This window comes from Musca vetustissima, unplaced genomic scaffold (genome assembly GCF_032173495.1).
Source record: "Musca vetustissima isolate MV318-11 ecotype Yass unplaced genomic scaffold, APGP_CSIRO_Mvet_v1 utg82623, whole genome shotgun sequence".
NCBI classification, from domain to species: Eukaryota; Metazoa; Arthropoda; class Insecta; order Diptera; family Muscidae; genus Musca; species Musca vetustissima.
This window is the reverse complement of record NW_026878371.1, coordinates 55,947-82,257: the sequence shown is the minus strand read 5'-3', so window position 1 is coordinate 82,257 and position 26,311 is coordinate 55,947. Positions and strand designations below refer to the sequence as shown.

Genomic DNA, 26,311 nt, shown 5'->3' with positions numbered 1-26,311 from the left:
AACATAAGGTAGATATTGTTTTAGAGTTTTTGTTTTATTGCTTTTGGGAACAAAAACTGTGTCAATAAAGTTTGATTGTTTGTTTATATTGTGCGTATGTGTAAGTGTTCCATTTTGTAGTCCATTGTTGTGTGAGTGTGAAATTGAATTTAGTTTTTTTTTGTACATTTTATTTTATTTATTTTCCCATAATTGTATTTTTTGTTGTTTTTTTTTTTTTTTGGTTATTTGACAATAAATGACATTAAACCAATATTATTTAGAGGTATTATAAAATATAATTTTTATTATTTGAAGGTGTTAAAAATCCAAACTAAAACAAAATTTGAAAAAGTGTAAAAAAACTTGTTGTTATGTACAATATCGAATTAGTTTTAATCTTATCCTTTAATATTTAAATTATTCAACTAAATAAATATGAATGTAGAAAATATTTGAAAATATAAATTTTTAGTCTGGGTTCACTGTATTATTCACAATATTAGTTATACGTACCATGGTCATAAATTTTTAAAATATTCAACAAATAAATATGAATTTTTATAATATTTAAAAACATTAGATTTTATTCAGGTTCACTGGGGCGTATTATATATGATATTAGTCATACGTTCCATGGTCATAAATTTGAATTTGAAAAATATACCAATTGATATTTGAAAAGTAACAGTTGACACATACACATGACATAGCCAACACATCACTTGGTTCTATCGAAAATACATATTTATTCAGGCATCTATCGGAAAAATTATACCTTTTATTTATGTTTGCCAACTTGTTAAATATTTTGTTTAGTTTTCACAATTCAACCCATTTCAGTTTTGAAATATTAATTCAATTCATATGCCAATAGAAATATAACAAATATTTATGAATAAAATTGTAGAATATTTAATTATGCTGCACAATTGCCCATTGGTGCGTATTACGTTTAATAATAATTATACGACCCATGGGAATGAATTAATATTTTAACAGAGGTAAATTTTCAGGATTTATTCATTCAATTAAAAAAAAAAATTAAAATTTTTGATTAATTCCAATGCCATTCGACAGAGTGCAATGAGAGTTTACACCCCACTGTTAGGTATATAAAGAGTTGCTTTTGTAGGGCGAAATCATTAATGGGAAAACATTTATTTATGTTTAGATTTGTTGAATATTCAACTTTAGTTGCTTTTTCACATTAAAACATTCAAAATATTTTGAATAAAATAATATTCTATTATTTCACATTTGGTGTGTTTGGGACGTATAATGCATAATATTAATTATACGCTCCATGGGTTCTACAGAGCAAATTTAAAATAATTAGTTACATATTAATGGTCTACTAAGTGTTATATGAAACTTCTACTGGATTTATGACAGGGTTGTCAGATCGATACTGGTTGTTTCTCCAGTTTGCAGATGGGGTGAGCTAATCTTGGCAAAAAATCGTTAAGTACGGCCGGCGAACCCACTTTATGCCATCCATCACGAGTTGAAAATTCATTCAGGAGAAAATGTAATACCAAATTACAGCCAATTCCGATGCAACATCGCCAAAATACCTTGTTGGCCTTCAAAGACAAACGAAATCCAACGAAAATTTTTCGTAGAAGAAGGACTTTGAAGCATATACAAACCTGTTTCTTTGGTAAAACTAGCGAAGTCTTTGCTTGAACAACGTGGTACACAACAATTTCTTTGCCTGAAGTCTATGGAGAGAAGACGAAACATTGGTCATCACGACAATGCGAGATCTTACACATCAGCTCTATGAAGTGCTAAAATGTAATGGGCTATCCACCATACAACCCTTACTTGGCACCTAATGACTTTTTGACCACAGCAAGAAGTTTTTGAAATGTTCGAAGGCATGTTTTGAGGTTGTCTTAATCGGTGTTGAAAAAGTAAATTGACGATTGGTTTCAATGCATCTGGAATTTCATTGAAAATTCGTCTGTCGAATGAGGCCCATTCCCACCAGCTTTGCAGCTTCTTCCTTTTGGTTCACGTGAAAGATATGGTCTACGGATTCGTGAGGCTAACGAGCAGCTTAATCATTGGGCTATAAAAAAATCCTATAATCGTACTCGTGATGGGTCTTTATTTCAATTTGTTTCAATATTATAAGGATACCTTCCTCTTTATTATGAAATGTGTTGGCGAAATTCGAAAAATTGGTACTATGGTGTACGGTCCAGGGTGCGTATTATGTATGACATTAGTCATACGCACCCATATTTTTTAATATTGTAGAAATGCAATATGAAAATAAAAATTTAATTGCCAGACAGAGAATATTGCATATTAAATATTATTTTCCATTTAAATCGCAATTGAACATAGACATCTTCCTATGAGGCCGTTTTAAAGATTACACCAACAGCCCAGCTTCGGTTCATGAACTAAAAGATAAAATTCGTGAGTTTATCGAAGCATAAGTGAGCCACATTGCAGTTTGGTTATGAAAAATTTGTTAAAAATATACGGTCTTGGTAAGAGATCGTGGTGGAATTTCAATGAAGATTCGTCTTGTCGAATGAGGTTCATTTCCACCAGTTTAGCCGCTCCTTGCTTTGGGTTTACGTAAAAGATAAGATATATGAATTCGTGAGACTACGAGTACTTTGAAATTGGGCTATAAAAAACGCAGTAATGATACTAGTGTGTTTGCTCTTTATTCGATATTTTTCATTATTATTGGCCTACCTTCTACTTTCTTATGAAATTGGTATCATGGGGTAAGGTATAGGGTGCGTATTATGTATGTCATTAGTCATACGTACCTATGTTTTTTAATATTGTAGTAATGCAATGTGGAATTCAAAATTTAATTAGGTTACGTCTACGTTAACAGCCCAGCTTCATATTATGAACTCAAAAATAAAATTCGTGAGGCTACCGAGGACTAAAGGTGCAGTTTGGTTATGAAAAATTTCATAAAAACATATGATCCAGGAAAAAAAAGCTCGTGATATTCTTTTGGCAAAAATTGCTTTTCATTATTAGCAGCATCTCCTTAGCTTTCTTATGAAATACAAATCCGATCATTTATCAATAAAATATCTAAAGCATTTTGTTAATGCGTATGCTATTAGATATACGCACCCATATTTACTAAAAAATTATCATGACAGAAATCGGACATTTAAATCACAATTGATTACTGAAATATTATCTTAGATCTATGTCAATAAACCAGTTCGAATTCACGACAAAATTTATGAGGCTAAGAGGTTATGAGAAAGATATGGTCCTGCAATCGCGCACTTGGTAGTCATTTATCTGAAATTGTTTTTCATTATTAGCGGTATTCCTTCCTCTTTATTATGAAAAATATAAATAAAATAAAAATTGCAATTTTATTTGGATACAATTACAACAAACCTGTAAATCTAATGAAATCCGTAAGTGAATAAAAAATGGTACTAAGGTCATGTTACGTATGATGTATGTCAATAGTTATACGCACCCATGAAAAAACTAACTTTTAATTTCCTTTCATTCCCTCTATCCATCCTTATGTCTCTATGTGTCATTTAAATTATTTTTTGGCATTATATTTGAATATTAAATTTTAAGATAAGATTAAAACATCGAACTGACAATCATAACAAATTTATACTACAAAGAAACCATAATTAACATTTTCTTTTATTATGGGAAAATATTTAGTTTTTTTAAATTATTCTATATATGTGTGTTATTTTATATTCTATTTTAATATAACTATTAAATATTCATAATATACATTAGTTTCCCTTAAATATTTTTTAAACTTAAATTCTATTGTGTTTGCCAAAAACAAATTAGTATGTCATTTTCTTCCTTAGCTAAAAATACAAAATGTTTGTCGTTTTGTTTTCTTGTTTTTTTTTTGTATTTTGTCTTTACCAGGCATCAACTAGATGAATAAATACTCCCGGTACAGCACTGACATATGATGGAGATTATGAATAACTATTGGTACTAGCCAAGAAAAAAATCCTATGTGGTTACTGTGGGGTACTGTACAACCTTAAAGCATTCGCTTGTTCGCCTCTCACTTCGCCTAGATGCTCACATACGATTAACTGGATGTACAATTATACGGATCTTCGGCACGGAAGTTGGGGTGATCTTCATAGGGTTTAACACCGGCTGCTCGCTTTTCATCGCGAACTCGTTCCACCTGTTGCATGACGCGCAAAAAATTACCACCAGCCAATTTGGTTAGATCTTCAATGGACCAACCGGCGCCCAATAGTTCAGCAAATAATGTCGGATATGAGGAGACATCCTCCAGGCCTTTGGGGGTACTGTAAAGAAGACAAAGAAAGAAGGATATATTAAACTACAACTGTTTCTCAAATTTAAAATTAATTCCAAATATAATCTGCATATTTTTCGATATTTATAAAGGAAAAGATTTAAATAATTTATACTACAAATTTATGCATATCAAATAAAATTTATCTTAAGCTTAAGATAAATGGACAGCAGCAGAGAAAAGAAGCTAAAGCCTGAAAGGGGCATTGCTGTTTTTTTTGGCAAAGAAGACCTTTTGCTTTTGGCATTGTTCAGGAAAATAGCCTTCATTGGCTAAGGACAAACACATACATAGTTACATAAATGCTAACCGGGCCATAAATTTAGGCAAAGTGTCAATCTGCTTTAGCTGCTTCTGTTCCAGCTTCCTTTGTTGTTTTCAGTTTGCATTCATTGGAGTGTGTACTTACACTTTGGCTTATTTCTCTTCTATCTCCTCCCCTCCCCTCCTTCACCTCTAAACACTTTGTAATACCATGAGGAGGCGGAGAATTTTTAGACTTTTAGTTACGAATATACTATATATAAATATAGTCGTTTTTTGTGTTATCTAAAAACTGCAATGGATATTGCATTACATTTCTAGTGGTATGTAAACATGTTTGTTGTCGGTTGCCGGTTGGTGTTGCAACTGTTGTTACTTTTCTATTCACAAAGCTTTCTCTCAGCTATGCTCTTTGCTTTGTAGTTTTGTTGCAGCGCACAAAAAAAAAGAAATAACAATTTTTGTAGCATTCAACAACATGTTTGTTCGGATAGTTTAAAGGATTATGTCAGAGTTGACCAACCTGGGTCAATCCCAACCAACCTTGTGAGAAAGTACAAATATTTCGAACAAAAAGTAAAAAGAGTAGTAAGCACATCTGTATAGTAAGACAGGGCCGATAATTTGATACCATACAAAACTACCACTGAACCTTTCGATTTTTTTGTTTTATCTAGTTATATAATGACAATAAAATGACCATATTTTCCCCTGTATAAAATGTCGAGGCGTTCCGATTGCAATTGTTACCTGTAGACTGTATAGGTGTTGTCCTTGTCCAGAAAAAAATGGTGTATATAGGTTCATAGTTTTAGAAAAGTATTCCATCCATTTATTGTTTAAAACGTGTGTTAGGGCTTTTCAAATATAAATTGTATAAATTACAATCTGAAAATTATGGATGGAACGTTCAAAATGCCTACAATCGAACAAAAATTTTTGTTGAGAATGTTTTGTATGCACTGAGAGTTCTATAATAACTTAATTTGGATAATTCTTTTTTAAGCAGCCAATAAAAGGCGGGCCGTAAAATGTCAAATTGCCGCCATATGGTTTGAAATTTGGACAACAACAAATCTCTGGAGAACTCCACTACAGTTTTGGTTCAAAAATCTATATATAAAATGAGTGAGTGGTGCAGTATAGTCGGACGGGGCCGACCATACGATATTCTAAACAACTACCACGAAAATCTAACTTTCTGCGGTTCTATATCGTAATATCGGCAACCTCTTTCCTCATTATAGGTCCACAGCTCCACTTTCAAAAATTAAGAATTTAGTCCAAAAGAAATTAGCCAAAACCTAACCTACATGAAAAATTTCGTGGCCTGCATCTTGTTTACAAATTATAATGGACTGACGGACGTACACACATGTCCAGATCGTCCCAGCTAGTTAAGTTATGACAATCGTATACATTGAGGAGGGTCTAGGACCAATATTTCGCGGGGTTACAAACTCTTGGGACTGCAAAAAGCTATAATACCCTGACAATATTGTTATGTAGGGTATACAAATACACTCGGTTGGACCGTTGTTTGGAAGAGGTGCTGAAAGAAGGACGTATATTTATAAATCCTGCAACCAGTGTTATTTAAGAACCCGGATACATTCTGATATCCCAAATCCAGCTTCCAAAATACATAATACTTTATAATAGGTGGGGTGTATATGGCAAAACATGAACCTATGTTCAAAAATGTCTACTAGTAGGTATTTTACAATTATCGAACGCGGGGGGACAACAACCAAAGGATTCTATATCATAGCAATTTAAAGACACGGTCTGTGGAACGATGAATTGAGCTTCAAATGTATTATGTGACCACCATATTCTCAGAACTGACATCCGCGACTATTCCTAGATATAAAAAGATTGCTGAAGAAACTGATATTATAACGAAAATGTTATCGAAAAGTTATAGAGTCGTTATATCACCCTCGAAGTGAATTACAATTAAACTAGCCAAGGCTATGTTGGACCGTTCCTTAAATTCATAAAAGATCATCTTTCGCCATAAGTCGCACATTTAAGAACGTACAATAGGCCAGGCTTATATACACCGAAAAAATTAAATGCCAAATTACAGAATAGAGAGCTACACATTTAGAAAATTATCGAGAACTTTATAAGGGTGATATGTCAAATCCCAGAATGCGGAATTGTAGCATCTTCTGATTAAAAATGTGGATATGAGGACGATATATCTTGAAAATTTTCAACGAATATTTTTTTATCTACCAAGATATTAGAACGCCAAATTAATGGCTTTTCTGTTGGATAATGCGGCCAATTTCTTAAAAGTATACGTATATCAGTAACCTTGGTACATTTGTGCCCATGATGCTGTACAGATGGCTCCCTTCTAAGAGGAAAGTCCGGACGGGGACTTTTTATTCAAGAACCAAGTACAGCAATTTATCTTCGCCTTCCAGAACACAGCTCGATCTTACAGGCGTTGGTTCAAGCTATTACAGAGCGTCTTAACTACGTCCTATGACAAAATACAACAAATATAATTGCGGTAGCAAACAAGTAATAAACGCAATATTCTCCAAAACAGTTAGATCTAAAACTAAACAAAGATCTTTACGAATTATATGGGTACCGAGCCACACAGGAGTAATAGACAACGAGATAGCCAACCAACTAGCTAGAAGTGCTACTGCACTACCCACAAACGATGTGAGTAATGCCAAGCCCTTTAGCGCAACACGCCTGGAAATGAGACCCACAAAATTCTTTGGGATAATAAGAGGACAGAAAAGATCACAAACATTTTATGGGGTGATCCAAGTGAAGACGAAACTATTCTTACGGGACACCTCAGCCTGAAGTCACATCTACACAAGCGAGGGTGGCAGCTGGTGCAGAGCGTGTGGGGAAGACAGTGACACGATGGAACATTTCCTATGACATTGCCCAGCATTTACTGGCCTTCGAAAACAATTCTTGGGATATGACACTATTTACGGACTAAACGATCTGAGGGTGTGTGAATGAAGAAGACTGAAGGAATTCTCAAAAAAAACCCAGAATTCCTAGAATCATAGGGATATGAAAATCAAGATGCTTAATCTAATTTCCCCTAATTCTAAACTTCTAAGATTCATCAAACGGTTGGTTTGGATTTTCAATACGCGATCATGTCAACCAATAAATCATATGCAGCTGGACATAATTTTTGTAGTGAAGGAAATCTATTGAAGGTCATCAATTGTAAAGTATTTCCAGATGGATGTCTTTCTGATTCCCATTACATATGACTTCCAAAATTTCATATTTATTGCAAATGAAATTCAAAATATTGCACATTCCAGATTTTCTCAAACAATTTCAACTAGTCCATTTGTTTATTATGTACATGAACAGAAATTGAAAAAGATACTGTGATCTTATTGCATCAATAAGGGGCAACAGATGGAACCAAAAAAGGGGTGAGTGAGTACAAAAGTACACTCTTAAAAAAACGCAACAGCAATGCAATCTCATTCTCTTGTGTCAGAAAATATTGACACTTCGATTTATTTTTGTTTATATTCATCATGATTCCAATACAAATTTAGACACCTCTCACATACATTCACACATATGCACACACTCACAAAGTACATGCCGTTTGTACATGGACATGAATTTTAACAAATATACCTTTCAAATCGATGGATTTTCTTTTTTTCCACTTCGAAAATTTGTTGTTGTTGTATTTGTTAGTGAGTGAGTGATGATGTTTGCTGTTAGTTGTTAATAGTGTTGCAAAGGGGCGATTTTGTTGTTGGTGTTGTTGACATTGGTGTTGAATATAATAGTGAATTGTGCAAATGGTGTTATAGATGATACCCACACCTTTGTTACACAATGCTGTATAGTGGGAATAAAGAATTGGAGAGGAATGAAAAAGGAGGTGCGGGATTTTCTCATATGTTCTCGTTTGTATTTCAATGTTGGTGCATGTAAAATAAACCAATAACAATTTGTTGCACTTATTTTGAGAGGTTTGTCAATATAAAATGATATACAGTTATAAAAAAGACAACTATCATACAACCCAATTACTACAACGGGATAGTTTTGAAATTTGGTTCAAATTGGACATTCCATTCGCCTAATATTGGATTTATAAATACTGAAAATATTGACCTTTTGTGAGGAAGGTATCAGAAGGAGTGGACCAATGGGTCGAATCTTCGGACTTGATCTAGACTTAGTAATGATAATAGGTTGTGCAAAGTTTAGTTCAATTCGGTCATTTATTGACTTTATGAATATTGAAATTGTTCACCTTTGTGGACCATGTCTTCAAACTTAAACTAAGTTTCAAAGAAATATTAAGATGTGCAAAGTTTCGATGGAATCGTTTACTCCCTTTGTGCCCACCACTTGTAAATCGACTCCAAATTGTCCGAAACATGGGGTCTAAAATCAATATTTCGACGAGTCACACTTTTAAACCCTTCACTACACTGTGGTACAGGGTGTTATATATTTGTACATATATTTGTAACAGGCAAAAGAAATAGAGATAGACCCATGGTTTCTTTTTGAGAATATGTATATAATCACTTTCTGAGTCGATTTATGTATGTCCATCTGTCCATGTATTTTTGTGAACAAAGTACAGGTAGCATTTATGTCCCGATTTGAATGAAAATTGCCACATGTCACTTATTTGGCCCAAGGAAGAACTATTGAAATTGGAGAAAATGGATTCAGATTTAGATATAGCTCCCATATACAGGGTGCGATGAAAAAACTGCAACCAACATCAGACTGCTGTCATTTCTAAGCCACTCGTCCGACAGCTGTTAAAATTATTCCAGTGACAGCTCATTATATTGTTTACAAGCGTACAAAAACATTTTGGTGAGAATTTTCCAGAAAAAAGTTATTCGTGATGGAATTCAAGCGTCATTGTGTGATTTCTTTATATTTGGCTGGAAAACCACAAGTGGCTATCGTTAGAGCACTCCAGAATTTAAATGTGAATAAATCTTTTGTGTCTCATACCATCGCTCGTTACCGTGATACTGGTAGGGTAGCCCGACGTCAAGGAAGTGGGCGGAAGAAAACAGCAACATCAGCAGAAATGGTTCGAAAAGTAAAGAAGCGACTTGATCGAAAACCGCATCGCAGTGGTTATAAAATGACTCATGAGCTGAACATATCGCAATATTCCATTCTGCAAATATTGAAAAATTATCTCGGGCTAAAGCCATTGAAATTCCAAAAAGTGCAAGAACTTACACCGCAACAGAAAGAAAATAGACTCAAAAGTGCTAAAGAGTGGCTTCGCTTGGCCGAAAGTGATGAACTGCCGAATTTGGATTTCTCCGATGAAAAAACATTCGTTGTCCAGCAGTTTGTAAACAAACAAAACGATCGTGTTTACTTGCCGAAGAGATCAGATAAAAATGTGCACATTCAGTTGGCCACCAGAACTCAAGCGCCGGCCATTGTGATATTGATAAATAATTCCGAATATTATCGCGAAAATATTCTGGAGGATGTATTAAAGCCTTGGGCACGCAAACATTTTGGTCGCAGACCTTGGACAGTGTAACAGCACGCGCCACCCAAGAATGGAATGAGGTTCCTCGCATCATTTCAGGCTCACAATGGCCACCAAAATCTGCCGGATACCAATCGGTTGGACTATTATGTCTGGAGTATTTTGGAAAGCAAGGTTAGCACTAAAAAAAATACCAAATACCATTTCCGCTTCGCAGGAAATGGACCAAAATACCGCAGAGCAACATACGGGCAGCGTGTGACGGTTTCATTGGCTTTTGAAGGTCATAATTCGTGCCAAATGTGCCATAATTCGAACAAATCTAAAAAAATTACACTATTTCCGATTTTTTTTCATGTTAAATTGTAAATACAGTACAGGTACCAAAGTGTCGATCACTTCAAGCAAGCGCTTCGCAGGAAATGGGCCAAAATACCGCAGAGCAACATACGGGCAGCGTGTGACGGTTTCATTGGCTTTTGAAGGTCATAATTCGTGCCAAATGTGCCATAATTCGAACAAATCTAAAAAATTGACACTATTTCCGATTTTTTCATGTTAAATTGTAAATACAGTACAGGTACAGGCATTTATAATCCGAATTGAATGAAATTTGGCACAGCCCATTTATTTGACCAAGGGCGAACCCTATTGAAATTGGGAAAAATCGGTTGAGATTTAGATATAACTCCCATATATATTTTCGTCCGATTTTGCACGAAATTTGGCATAGCTTACTGAATTAAGATTCTTAAAAATCGGTTAAGATTTACACATAGCTCCCCTATATATTTTCGTCCGATTTTATGTAAATGGTGCCCCAAAGTCCTTATATATCTTCCGATTTGCATGAAAATTGACATAGCGTACTGAATAAGGTCTAGAATAATGTGTGTTTTGGTTTCGTGAAAGTCGGATCAGATATTGTTATAACTCTCATATATATATATATTCGCCCAATTTAAGGTAAATGGTGGAACCAAAGTCCCCATATATCTTTCGATTTGCACGAAATTTGTCATAGCGTATTGAGTTGAGAATGATGTGAGTATAGAATGATGTATGTTAAGTTTCGTGAAAATCTGTTGGGATTTACATATAGCTCCCATATATATTTTCTCCGAGTTTAAATAAATGGTGCGCCAAAGACCTAAGATTAGGCCGATTTGCACAAAGTTTTGCACAAAATACTGAAGATAGTATAGCTAAACGTGTGTAAAGTTTTGTTGGAATTCGTTCAGATTTAGAGATAGCTCCCATATATATTTACGTCCGATTTTATGTAGGACTCAAAATATGACCGTTAGGAACAAAACGTGCTGAAATTAGTATAACCTAACCTGTGACAACTTTCTTTGAAATCGGTTCATATTTGGATATAACTTCGATATATATTTTCATCCGATTTCAAGTAAATGGTGCAACACACTCCTCATGTTTGTAATATTTACATGAAATTTTGCACAACGGTTAAAATTGGGCATAGAATGACGAAATTGTATTTTGTAGAAGTTCTGATATAGTTCATATATATTTCCGGCCGTATTCCCGATTGATATTTGCTTTAAATCGATTTATATAAATTTGTCCCATTGTAACCAGGGATGGTCCGTTTGGCGAATTTTTAGGTTTTCGACTGTCAAAAAGGTGTAAACGTCGAAAACGTCATATACCTGTATAAAATGTAATAAATGTAGTAAACGTCATTTATTTTAATATTATCAGTATATACAGTTATTTTCAAGAATATATATTATTTTTACATATATCTTACTATTCCTTACTAGAACTGATGTAAATTTTTAAATTGTTTTGAGAAGAAAATTTTGAAATTTTATATTAATTTGAGTAACAACGCTACATAAAATCCGACGGGGCGTACAAAAATAATCAACTTCCCCACTATGGCAAACTGTTGTGTACGGCCGTATTACCCAAATACGTCGAATTCATATCTTCAAGCAAATAATACAAACCGCAAAACAAAATTGAAAATTTTTTAAATTAATCCACGTATTTTTAGTTTCTATTCGAAATTTCAAATTTCCAGAATCAAGGCCTATATAAGGTCGGCCAGTAAGCGAATTCATAAAGAAAACTTAAGTTTAACGTCAAATATTTTTGCCGAGGCGAAAACAAATTGTTTCGCCTTTAAATAAAAAATACAACCAAAACACAACTCAATTTATAGTTTTGTAAGATAATTGGCCTTTAAAATCTTGAAATAGTCCAAATGTGTTTCACAAAGACGATGTAAATTAAAATTGAATTGAATGTTCACAAAATATTAATATTTTCGTTTTGACGTCTAACATAATTTTGTACGTATGTATAGGTTTCAAAATATGATTTGACAGCAAACTTTATACTCAGATGTGCTTACTGGCCGACCTTATATAGGCCTTGTCCAGAATGTTTTGCTTTTGTTTTCAACAAAAGAAAAAATGAAAAATACGTTCTGTCAAAGTTGAAATTGTTCAACTTGAAATTTTGTACGTTCGACGTATTTCGCTAACATTCATATAAATACATGTGTTCTACTTTTGTGGTGAAAAACGTCGAACGAGCTAGTTGAATTTTAGGTAAGGCTGTAAAGCATGCGTAATTTTCAAATTGATTATTGGAAATAGCTACATATTTTGTCAAAAACCAAATGGATTTGGGTAGGTTTCCGACGTTTCTGACGTATGTATTATACGTCGGAAATGTATGTCATTTACGTCACTGTTTCTAACCGGCCATCTCTGATTGTAACAAACGAATGACATGTTTATGCATATCTTAGTTCATCCAATTTCATGTTAATTGCTCTTGTGTTAGGATGCATCTTTATACCCTACACAACTATGTTGTCAGGGTATTATAGCTTTGTGCAGCCATAAAAGTTTGTAACGCCGCGAAATATTGGTCCTAGTTTTAATATACCTATAGTGGTGAAGGGTATCATATAGTCCTGTCCGACTGTCCGACTTTACAATCTAACAAACTCTTTTGCAACCAGTAAGGAAAGTAGACTGGTTGCAAAAGAGTTTGTTAGATTGTATTTACATATCCATTGCTTCTTATAAAATTCAGCTTGTTCCAGACTTAGCTAATAGATTTATGTCACCAAGTTATCCTTTTATTGATACATCCTCGACAGCATCACTCACACGTATCCTATATATTATTGAAGTTTTGTTGGATGTTTTTGGTTTCAGTAATTTGTCTTGCTTTACCATACAAACGTATATTTTGAATTATTTCTCAATTTTTACTGTGGCATGAGAAAATAGAGAGAGAGAGAGCTACAGACACCGACTATAAAATATATCATCTCTTTACGTGAGTTACTAGTTATCATTTTTAAGGACATTTAACATTCATCACATAGTTGAGACCAATGCCAGATATTTTGTGGATGTGTATATTTTAAAGGTATGTGAGTGTGTGTTTTTGGTATTTGTTGAAAGATTAATGTTTCAGATTTTCTTTCCAAAACAAATAAGAAATAACCCCTTCTAACCGTTTCTTTGATGGGGGTCAAGACAAAGCAAAACTGCCAATTTTTCATGTAGCATTTGATGACCGATTTGACAAATTGTTTTTGGTTTTGTTGTCAGTAGTTAAATCGTATTTTGAGTGTTTGGTAATTATTTGTGCAGATGTGACTACCAAACTATACTTTTTGTTTTTGCTATACAGGATAACAAAAATTGTGATGAATGTATTTAAGGGATTTTAAAGGTTGCAGAGGTAATATGAAGGAATAATTGAGGGAAAGTAAACATTCTTAAATACCCGCTTTAATGTTCTGTTTGAAATATTGGCTGATTTTTGGGATTTATTATTAATTTAGGCGCTTCGATATAATAATTGAATAGTAGATTTCTTCCAAATTCTACTACATATTCAATTTTCTTGCCACAGAAGTTTAAATTATTATGCAATTTTGCCAATCAACTCCACCCAATCTTTCCAAAGCCTACAAATTTCCTCGCGTCAAAATAAACATTCACTTAAAAGCAATTGTTATAATTTTATATAAATATTAAAGAAAAATTGCCATTATAATTAACTTTTATAAATGTTTCGTTTATCAATTTTTAATGGATTTCGTTCAGAATATTTGAATTAATTTATTAACATAAAAATTCAATGAAATGTAATCGTTTATTTAACCGATGGATTATAGTTTTGTTACACAAATAAACAAACAAACAACGAAGTAAATACAAATACACATGTGTACATATATGAACATGCGTGTGTGTGAGTGCATGTGTATCAAATATATATGCACAAAACAATTGTTGTTTAATTAGTTATAAACAATATTACATTAATTACAATAAATGTAAAACAGAAACAAAATGGTATAATCTCATACCTAGTAAAGGAAAAAAGTTAGTCATAATCATATGTATGTATTCATATATGTATATGTACGTACATATACACAGGATGGTGAGTAATTAACTAAGTGAAAGTGTCTGTGAAAAAAGTATTCTTGGAAATGTAGGAAAAAAAACAGCAGAGAAAGCCTATCAAAACAGATTACATCTACTTGGAAAAAATAATTACACATATTATCGTGTGAACTCAATTAGTAATTAATCTCAATGTTTTTATATCATAAACTTTAAAGGGAAGTGTATATTCAGTTTTTCGTTTTGTTTGCAACACGCCAAAAACTGCATAAATGATTTATGTTTTTTTATCTGAATAAAGTTCTATATCGATTTAGCCATACCTGCCTGTCGGTATATTGATATCAGTATAATCTTTAAAAAAGAACTTTGAAATTTGCATCATAAATCACTACGATTTCTAATATGTTTGATATTGGGAATGGGATATTTCAGTCCATGCTTTGTTATAGCGCAATCGAACTGGTATTTTGGGATCTCACTGACTAGAAACAGCATATGATCGCTCTCCTGGCCATGGCATTGAAATTCTGCTAGGCGATTTTAATGCAAAAATCGGAAGTGAAAATAGTTTTGACCCCACCTTAGGAAAATTCAGCCTCCATGAGGAAACATCCGATAACGGCATGATGCTGATTGACTTCGCGGCAGCAAAAAACATGGTAGTTAGAAGCACCAGATTCAAGCATCTCGATATACACAAGGCTATCTACCGATAAAACTAGAAGACAAATTGATCGTGTTGTGATTGACGGAAGGTTCGCACTCGTCTTAATGTAGCAGCAAAGGTGCGATCTAACACAACACGGAATCTCGACGTTGACAAGCTGCAAACACAGCAGGCAGCAGATGTCTACTCCGCTCAACTTACCAATTTGCTAGTCGAAAGCCCTTCTTTTCCCGATAATAACAATGTAAGCACAATGACAAAGAATTGCCTACTCCCTACAAACTGCAGCATAAGCAACACCTGGGTGCCAAAGACCACCTTTAAAGAACTCATCGTAGGATTAAGAGTGTCGAATTGCTACTGAGGTGAAGAAGGTGAGGTGCAGGCAAATCCACCATGTAGAGATGTAGAAGGAAATCTGGTGACAGATACAGATAGCGTATTGAGGATTTGGAAGGAGCATTTTGCAAAGCATTCTAGAGAAGAACCACGAAAATCACATTAACACATGCTGCCTATTCGTCGTCTATACGGTGGCTTGGTCATGCTGTGAGAATGGATGAGGATACCCCAGCTCAAAAGGCATATAAAATTGAGAAAAATGATGCTTTACGCACAAGGCCAAACATCAAGTGGAAGAAAGCATTTCGAAAAATGGTCTTTCAAATTGCCAAAACTGCGCTCAAGACCGACGTGCCCGGGAAATCTTATGGAACTAATGTTTTCTCTAAAGCCAACTAAGTAAGTACAACGTAGATATACTAATGTATAGACTTAACGATTCATCAACGCCCAGACGAAAAAGATGAAGCCAGAATCTTGAAATTTGAGGGTGTCAGATAAGGCTGCGTTTTTGGAAGTTTCTACTAGAACGGTACAAAAAGTACTAAATATAGTACCATTTGTATTTACGGGAACCGGTAGAGCTAGAACTCTGAAATTTGGATTGAGGACATTGATTGAGTGTAGGATAGATGTACCAAATGGTTTTAGAAATTCGAACTATAAGTATCGGAAAAGTACTAAAATGTACTAAATTTACGGTACTAATTTTGGTACAATTTGAATATGGGGAATGGATGGAACTGGTCTTTTGAAATTGACATTACCGTCGGAGTGTAGGATTGGGATATGTGTACGAAAAGTACTAAATGGTACTATATGCAATACAATTTGGATTTGGATGAACCGATAGATAGATGAACACTGAAACATTGTAGAATTTAGGTAAGTAGCTAGCTTTGGAAATTCGTACTCATGTGTGCCAAATTTGGTACGATTTGAATTTTAGATGAACCGATAGAGCTGGAATCATGTGAAGCAATGAAACCGGTCAGAGATCCATGGACTAATGAATCACTAGCATAAATGGCCTCTGTAAACTATTGCTACACATATGGCCCTTGTCTAGCAGGATGGGCAGAAAAGGGACTCTTCAAAGAAGAAGAAGAAGCGGGAACTAAAATGTCATTTTGTCTGCGTTTGGTTACGTTCAAACTCAAATATTTTGACGAATAGCAAACATTATCAAGAATTTTTCGTTCTTGTTCTTTGTTCTTTATGAATTACATTGGTAGCAGGTCATACAGGAATCATTTGCAATGAGGAAGTCAAAGTTTTCGGCTGAAGTGCTGTAAAGCAAGACACTATAGATTTGAATAACGGCAAACCTTTTAGCAGAACTTTCAGGATGACCTAACCTAATATTACCTTTTCATTAAGGGGAATTTTTTTCCTTGAGTACCATGAACTGGTCAGGATTTTAACAACAACGAACTGTATATTCAATTTTTAAAAATGTTCCCCAATTTTATTTTTTTTAGAATGATATATAGGTGTAGGGTGACTCTGATAGACATTTTTAAATAAATATATATGATTATTAAAAAAAAAGAGTTATATATGTGCATACATGCCCATGAAGTGTGAAATGGATTTTGTTTTACAAAATTAAACATTGGAAAAGAATTAGAGACTGACATGTGACAGTAACGATATTAAGCAAATTAAAAATATAATTTTATAAAAAAGAAAAGAAAACAAACGAATTTATCAGCAAATAAAAACATTAATTAACATATTGAAACATTAACCCATCTGTTTGTTATGGGAGTCCAAAAAGTGTCGCTTTATTAAGAAGAAGCAAATATTTGCAAAATAAAAGAATAAAGTTCTAATCGTAATATCAATTATTATAAACTAAAAACCAGTAAGGAAAGTAGTAAAGTCGGACGCGGCCGACTATATTATACCCTTCACCAATTTGGGTATATTCAACAGATGGAAGCCTAAGAGACGTCGCATTTTTGAAATACCATTAATATGAAATTAAACAGGTCTTTCTGCAACCTATAAATTTTGGTCAGATATAGAGTTGCTTCTTACAATAGGATACTATTATGTAAATTTTGTGCATTCGGCCAAATTTTGAGTTCTTTATAATATATAAAAACATATAGGGACTTTGGTGCACCATTTACTTAAAATCAGATAAAATTATATATGGAATCTATATCTAAATCTGAACCGATTTTTATGAAATTAAAAACACATATTTCTAGACTTAATTCAGCTATGCCAAATTTTGTGCAAATCGAAGGATATATAGGGACTTTGGTGCACCATTTACCTAAAATCGGACGAAAATATATATGGGAGCTATATCCAAATTTGAACCGATTTTCATGAAATTTTACACACATCATTCTAGACCTAATTCATTACGCTGTGCCAAATTTCGTGCAAATCGAATAATATATAGGGACTTTGAAGCACAATTTACAAAAAATCGCATAAATATATATATATATATATATATATATATTGGAGCTATACCTAAATCTGAACCGATTTTTATGAAATTTTACACATATTATTCCAGACCTAATGCATTACGCTGTGCCAAATTTCGTGCAAATCGAAAGATATATAGGGACTTTGGTGCACCATTTACAAAAAATCGGACGAAAATATATATGGGAGCTATATCTAAATCTGAACCGATTTTTATGAAATTTTACACACATCATTCTAGACCTTATTCATTACGCTGTGACAAATTTCGTGCAAATCGAAAGATATATAGGGACCGTTTACATTAAATCGGACGAAAATATATATGGGAGCTATATGTAAATCTGAACCAATTTCAATAGGGTTCGTCCTTGGGCCAAAAAAGTGACCTATGCAGATTTTCATCCAATTCGGATCATAAATGCGACCTGTACTTTGTTTACAATTTAACATGGAGAGACAGACAGACGGACGGACGGACATGCATAAATCGACTCAGAAAGTGATTCTATGCATATTCTCAAAAGGAACCATGTGTCTTCTCGTTTCCTTTTGCCTGTTACAAACATATGCACAAAGACATAATACCCTGTACCACAGTGTGGTGAAGGGTATAAAAATCAATGCATTGAACATGCCGGCTGTTCTGAATATTCCTCAAAGTTTGAATAATAACCATTGAATCTCAAATTTTAAAATCCAGCTAAAATTACTTATTTAGATAATGTAATAAATGAAATAAATTTTTCCTAAGTTATTTTTTACACTCTTTGAATTCAGGGGTGAATAACGATGGCATTATCATTCTATGAGGTAGATATTTCAATGTAACAGATATTTCCCATGGCCTGCCTCAAAATGTTCCTGGCCAAATTATTAAATTATACCCTTATTGCCTATCTCGTTTAAAATGTTTACGAATAGACATACCTCAATATACTCGATGGCTAATTCTAGTGTTAATGCTCGCATTGTTTTAATGTATTTAACATGTCAATGTGACAACCGGATGTTTAAAGCAAGCATGTCACTTACATGTGGTTAAACTCAATAATCGATTCCATTCAGATTGTGGTTTTATCACAATTATTGGTAAATTTCAAACATTGCAAATGTGAATTAATTGTTTGTAATTGTCATTGGACAATAAAAAAGGAACAGATAAAAATTGTGATACCCTTCACTATATCGGTTATATGGCATGCATGTGTCAAAACTATATATCATAATAAAATGTTGTGTTTATACTACTTTAATATTTATTTAATAGTAATTTTCTTTTACATACACACACACACTTATTGAAATATATATATACTTACAAATAGCCTCTAAATAAACATTCTTAATATGTCATGGTCTCCTAATTTATATACTTCAAGTTTTGTCTATCTCTGCTATTCAATACTACAATTCTATCGACAGACCACTGAGTATGCTTGAATATCAATCAACTGTGTGTACATACACATCATACACATGTGTATACGTACGTGTATATGTATAAATGTATATCATCTTTAATTACCATATCTATTCTTTATTATTACTTTAGTATCTTTTAAGTATATTTCATTAGACCTTTCATCAGCATTCAAACCACAATCTATAAAATTAAATATCTGCTGCACATCTCAATGAAATGTTAATTAAAAAATAATTAAAGAAAATTTTCTCAAATAGGATTAATTCAAATGAAATGACTTTAAAATATTAAGCAAGAATTTTTTATTTATAAATGAATGAATGCAATTTTAAATTTTGTTTTATTATTTACATAAATATTGTAAAATTAAATATATTGTATATAATGAATAATTTCTGATAGATATTGAAAGAAATTCAAGACGACCTGTGAAAACATCTATGGAGAGAGAGAGAGTTTTTATAGACATGGCTTATTGCATGGAGTTTTCATGGATGAGCTAAACAGACAAAGAGTCTGTCAAATCGAGGTGCTAGAAATCTTTATAGAGGGTCATGAAGCCTTTTTGGCTAGCTGAAGCACGGGGAGTCTTTATATGCAGGAGATCTTTTAGACGAACTCAAGGGAAGGGAGTCATTGGAAACGAACTGAGTAGACAAGCTGAATGGTGTGTAGAATGTGTCGATGTTTTTTTCGTGGGTCTTTTCCATGATTTGGCGCAGTATGAAAATCTATAGTGGATTTTCCAGGTCTGAAGTCGCATTTGATCATAACAGTGTCTTATTTATTCTCACAAACGTTGTGTCAGTGTGACCAAACAAATGCATATGTATTAGCTGTCGAGCCATGATCTTTAACGTCTTTATACCCTTCACCACACTGTGGTACAGGGTATTATGTCTTTGTGCATATGTTTGTAACAGGCAAAAGGAAACGAGATAGACACATGGTTCCTTTTGAGAATATGCATAGAATCACTTTCTGGGTCGATTTATGCACGTCCGTCCGTCTGTCTGCCCATGTTTAATTGTAAACAAAGTACAGGTCATATTTATGATCCGAATTGGATGAAATTTGGCATAGGTCACTTGTTTGGCCCAAGGACGAACCTTATTGAAATTGGGAAAAATCGGTTCAGATTTAGATATAGCTCCCATATGTATTTTCATCCGATTTAATGTAAACGGTCCCTATATATCTTTCGATTTGCACGAAATTTGGCACAGCGTATTAGGTATTAGGTATATTAGAATTAGGTCTAGAATGATGTGTGTAAAATTTCATAAAAATCGGTTCAGATTTAGATATAGCTCTCATATATATTTTCGTCCGATTTTTTGTAAATGGTGCACTAAAGTCCCTATATGTCGTTCGATGTGCACGAAATTTGGCACAGCGTAATGAATTAGGTCTAGAATGATGTGTGTAAAATTTCATAAAAATCGGTTCAGATTTAGATATAGCTCCCATATATATTTTCGTCAGATTTTATGTAAATGGTGCACCAAAGTCCCTATATATCATTCGATTTGCACGAAATTTGGCACAGCGTACTGAATTAAGTCTAGAAATATGTGTTTTTAATTTCGTAAAAATCGGTTCAGATTTAGATATATATCCCATATATATTTTTGTCCGATTTTAAGTAAATGGTGCACCAAAGTCCCTATATGTTTTTATATATAATAAAGAACTTAAAATGTGGCCGAATGCATAAAACATACTAAAATAAGTGTAACCTAACATGTGACAAGTTTCGATGATATCGGTTTACATTTAGATATTTTGCTTTAAATTAATTTACATAATGTTGTCCTATTGTAAGAAGCAACTCTATATCTGACCAAAATTTATAGGTTGCAGAAAGACCTGTTTAATTTCATATTAATGGTCCCTCAAAAATGCGATGTCTGTTAGGCTTCCGTCTGTTGAATATACCCAAAGTGGTGAAGGGTATCATATAGTCGGCTCCGTCCGACTTTACTACTTTTCTTACTGGTTTCTTATTGGCTCTGGGATATTTTCACCGATACCAGAGACTTGACAAAATGCTCCTTCCAAATTCTCAACACGCTATCTGTATCTGTCACCAGATTTTTTACTCGTTGGTAAAATTTCCGGACTTCATTCTGACTCCTGTACATCTCGATTTGCTAACGCTCACGTTATACTAGTTTTTTCTTAATTTTTTTTGAAAATACGTTTCTCATCTCCCCTATTCTGTCGAAAATTCTCTGCCGCATTTCGCTACTGTGCGTTTTTCACCTCAGCAACATTACAACACTCCTGGTCGTGCCATTTGTTTCTAGATGGTGGTCTTTGGTACCCAAGTGTTGCTTTTGCTGCAGTTTGTAGGGAGTGGGCAATTCATTGCCATTGTGGTTTCGACTAGCAAGTGGGTGTTGTGTTAGATCGCTTAATTAAGAGGAGAACCTTGGCTGTTACATGGCAATAGTCCGAATCGATATTCGCTCCTCGTCTCGATCGAACGTCTAAAACATTGGATAAATACCTTCCGTCTATTGCAACATGGGTAATTTGATTTCCCGGTGTTTGATCGGAACTACCATGCTTTTTTGTTGCCGAGAAGTCAGTCAACCTCATGTCGTAGTCAGCTGTTTCTTTATGGAGGCTAAATTTTCCGAGGGTGGGACAAAAACATTTTCCCTTCCGAATTTTGCATTAAAATCTCCTATAAGAATTTTAATGTCAATAACAGGGCAGCGGTCATATGCTGTTCCTAGGCGCTCGTAAATATGTCATTGGTCTGCTAATTTTGCTTTTTCATAGTAGGAGGGGGTTTCCGTGTGTAGGCAATTCACCGACTCCTCATCCAATTTATTTATAGATTTTAAGGGTGATCTCGCTACCCCAGGTGACATCGTGGGGAGGTCAGTGTTTACAATTAAGATGAAAGAGGGATCAAGATAAGCATAGGCTTTGGCCCATTAAAGCCAATCAGAGCTGTTGTTTTGTATTTATCATCCTCTACGCCACCTTTCAAAGACTAAGGGAGCCTTAATAGAACAGACGAAGGGATTTTTCCTGGCATCATTCTTTATAGGCGAGCTGGAGCACAGTCTTTAGAGATTAGCTAAAGAGAAAAGAGTCTTACATATACGAGACAAATTACTGGGAGTCTTTCATAGAGATTTTGAGTGGCAGGGACTATTTAAAACTGATCGGAAAGAATAGGATTCTTTAGAAAAGGTCAAGGGTCTAAATAGATGAGCTGATCCGCATGCAGGGAGTATTTATAGATTAGCCGATATAGGGAACCTTTATATTTATATAAGGGGTATTTAATAGACGAGCTTTGGGGCAGATATCCTTTATAGACTTATAGATATTGAGCTGAAGCATAGGGAGTTTCTCATAGATGTGCTGACAGGGGGTATTTCAGTATATATTCTTTCAGGAGTATTAAAAAGATGAACAGGGAGTTTTTAAAAGACTCTCTGGGAGTTTTTACAGATAAGAGCAGGGAATCTTACATATACGAGACAAGGGGCTGGGAGGCTTTCATTCACGAGCTGAAGGGAGTCTGTAAAGACTTTATAGATGAGATAAATGACATTACGTCCTTTTAGACGAATTGATTGAAGTGAAAGGCCTTATCAGAAGCTCAGACTTGTAACATTTATAAAGTTTTTATACCCTTCACCACTCTGTGGTACAGGGTATTATGTCTTTGTGCATATGTTTGTAACAGGTAAAAGGAAACGAGATAGACACATGGTTCCTTTTGAGAATATGCATAGAATCACTTTCTGAGTCGATTTACGCATGTCCGTCCGTCCGTACGTCCGTCTGTAGATGTTAAATTGTAAACAAAGTACAGGTCGCATTTTTGATCCGAATTGGATGAAATTTGGTATAGGTCACTTATTTGGCCAAAGGTCGAACCCTATTGAAATTGAGAAAAATCGGTTCTGTTTTAGATATAGCTCCCATATATATTTTCGTCCGATTTAAGATAAATGGGGCACCAAAGTCCCTATATATCTTTCGATTTGCACGAAATTTGTCATAGGGTACTGAATCAACTTATAAAATACGCTGAAAGCAATTTTCACGCAGTTACAGCATCTTCTGGCGGCGAAAAGCATTTTATCTTAATAGGAGGGAATAGAAATAATTCATTGTATGTCATTTCAGGGCTGTATGATCCATCAAATCCACGATTTGTTCGATCTATGATTTGATTCCATATGTGAGAGCTAGCATTGCTTTGGTGCAATGATTTTCGAACGTATCCCATGATTCAAACAATTGTCATTAGCTTCGAAGTATTGTCTGCGTAATACGGTGTCCATTGATTATTAAAATTAGTGCAGTTAGTAAGAGTGGGATAACTGGAGTTGTTGCGTAACCCGTTCTTGCATATATGAGCATGATTCGTTGTGTCTTTGGAAACACCGTTATAGATTTTTCCAAACATTTTTTGCATCAATCGACACGTTTTTGGGCTATCACCGTGTTGAGCGTGATCTCATGAGAACAATCCTATTTTACGGTTCGTGCAATATTGAATGTGTGCTGGTGGAAAAAATGGGCAAGGGTTCCCCTATATCAGGGTATGCCACATAACGATCTTGCAACATCAGCCATATTTGAAAGACCTTCACAATATTCGGCTTTGAACAAGAGTAGGTTACAGTTTAATTGATTAAAGAAGTCATTAAAAGTCAATTAATTTCTTGTAGACATGTGTTGCTGTAGGTTACAAAAAAATCTTAGAAAAATCATGTGTCAGAACTCGTATAGCTGCCCTCGTCCACATTCATATATTCTCCTGATTGCATACTTGCAGTCTTCTTTTATTTTAAATTAATTTTTGATTAATTTTATTTGAATTAATGTTTCTATGCATCTTTTCGAGGTGATGATATCTTCTATTAAGGTAGCCATTAAATATTCATATCAAATCCAATCAATTCGATTTTCATAATATCAGATTATTTATTTCGTAAACATATTTGCATTTATTTTTCACTCTTTATCTCTCCGTAAAAGATAACACATTACCAGTATATAAGTATCTCTATAAAATTGAAACCACAATCTAAAAATCTTTAATGTCCGTATCATTTAAATGTTAATTAATTGAGATTAAGAAAATTTGCACATTTCGTAAACGATTAGTTTAAACAAATGACTTTGAAATATGTTTAATGGGGATAATATCGGACAAATTAATTAACATCAAAAAATACAGATTGAAAATGGGAAGAGGAAAATGCATATTGATTTTCTTTAAATCTGAAAAGAAATGATTATTTTAGAATGACAAGGTAGGACAAAGAGGTTAGTCCAATAGAGTTTACTACTATAGAAACTGATTTATAAGTAAATGTCCGAAAAAAAATCATAATGTCTTACGGCAGCGTATTATGTTAGAATGTGTGGATAATATTTCCGAAAAATTAATAGGGAAAACTTATCGTAAAAATTCGAAATGTATAATTAGAATCATTTCGGTAATACAGGTGCAAAATTAAGAGCTCTATCTTAGATAAATGTTGAGATCTCTATCATGATTTCGACAGACGAACGGGCATGGCTGACGTGACATACAATTTTATTCTGATCAATAATATATATACTTGATGGAATCTCCGACAAATCTTTCTAGATGATGCAAACGGAATAACAAATTTAAAATCAGGAGGGACTGTTATATAGACTGTTTGGAAGAAAGATTCATACCCACTAGGAACCATCTTCTGGGAATTTCTATCACAGAGCTGTCGATAGAATATCACACTATTTGAGAAGATCGAGAATACTTTCGCTCGGTAATTAAGTTGTGTTATGGAGTTTCTCTAATGTCAGAGATTGGTTGACTTGGACGCGAAAACGAAACCTTTTTGGCTGCTACATGTTGACTCCTTATGGCCCATTTCATAAGCAGATTATAATTTTTATTTTACTGAGAATTTTACCCACTCCATCATATACTGTATAAAAATAAACATTTCAGTCGTGCCAGGAAAGATCTACGTGATTATGATATATAGAAATGTAAGGGTATAAAAGTAATTCTATTAATCCAGGAGAGAATTGCATGAAAATGATATGCATTCTTTTTGGGTGACGTTTTAGTCGTATAAGTAAGGACGACACTTATACGCTACGACGTACCATTCCTGTTACAGTTGCGTATACGTAACGACAACACTTATTCGTTTCGATAATTTATATTTTCAGAATCAATAACTACGTGATGATAAGAGAGATTCAATGAGAGGTTGGTTGGCTTGAACGCGAAAACGAAACCTTTTGTCTCGTTATGAAACGTTTCGTCCATTTCATGAGTAGATTATAAATTTTATTTTACTGAGAATTTCACCCACTCCATCATAAAGTGTATAAAAAACATTCAGTGGTGCCAGGAAAGATCTACGTGATTATGATATATAGAAATGTAGGGGTATAAAATAAATTCTATTAATTCTATTAATTCTATTAATATTAATATTCAATAAAATGATATTCATTCTGGGTGACGTTTTAGTCGTATAAGTAATGACGGCACTTATACGCCACGACGTATAATTGCTGTTATAGTTGCGTATACGTAACGACAACACTTATATCAGAATCAATAACTACGTGATAATAAGAGAGATTCAATCATATGAAGTGGAAGCTATCCATCCAGGACTGAATTGTATGCAAAAAGCGGCAGCCTCATATACTTTTAAGGAATACAAAGTGAACACTGTCTTTGGAGAACACTCTATTCAAAACAGTGTTGCCAAAACTTTGTTGAGGGAAAATGCTAGATTTTGTTGAAAAAAATGCTAGAAAGTGCTAAAAAATTTAAAAAAGTGCCAGAAAAAAGTGCTAAAAATTTCTAGAACAAAATTTTTAATATTTAACAATGAAATATACATCGGTCGTTTTAGGGTACACCATCCCCCAATATTTGTTT

The 26,311-nt window shown here is 33.8% G+C and overlaps 1 protein-coding gene across 1 annotated transcript in view; it reads right to left on the bottom strand.

Annotated features, from left to right (window-relative positions):
- Positions 1 to 4,057: 4,057 nt before the first annotated feature.
- The window catches only part of LOC133323152 (dipeptidase 1-like), a gene marked incomplete at its 5' end in the record, with an annotated part of 51,555 nt that continues 29,301 nt past the window's right edge, over positions 4,058 to 26,311 (bottom strand). The window contains one exon of the mRNA XM_061532108.1: positions 4,058 to 4,289. Within this exon, the coding sequence (XP_061388092.1) occupies positions 4,061 to 4,289 (229 nt within the window). The remainder of the gene's footprint in view (positions 4,290 to 26,311) is intronic.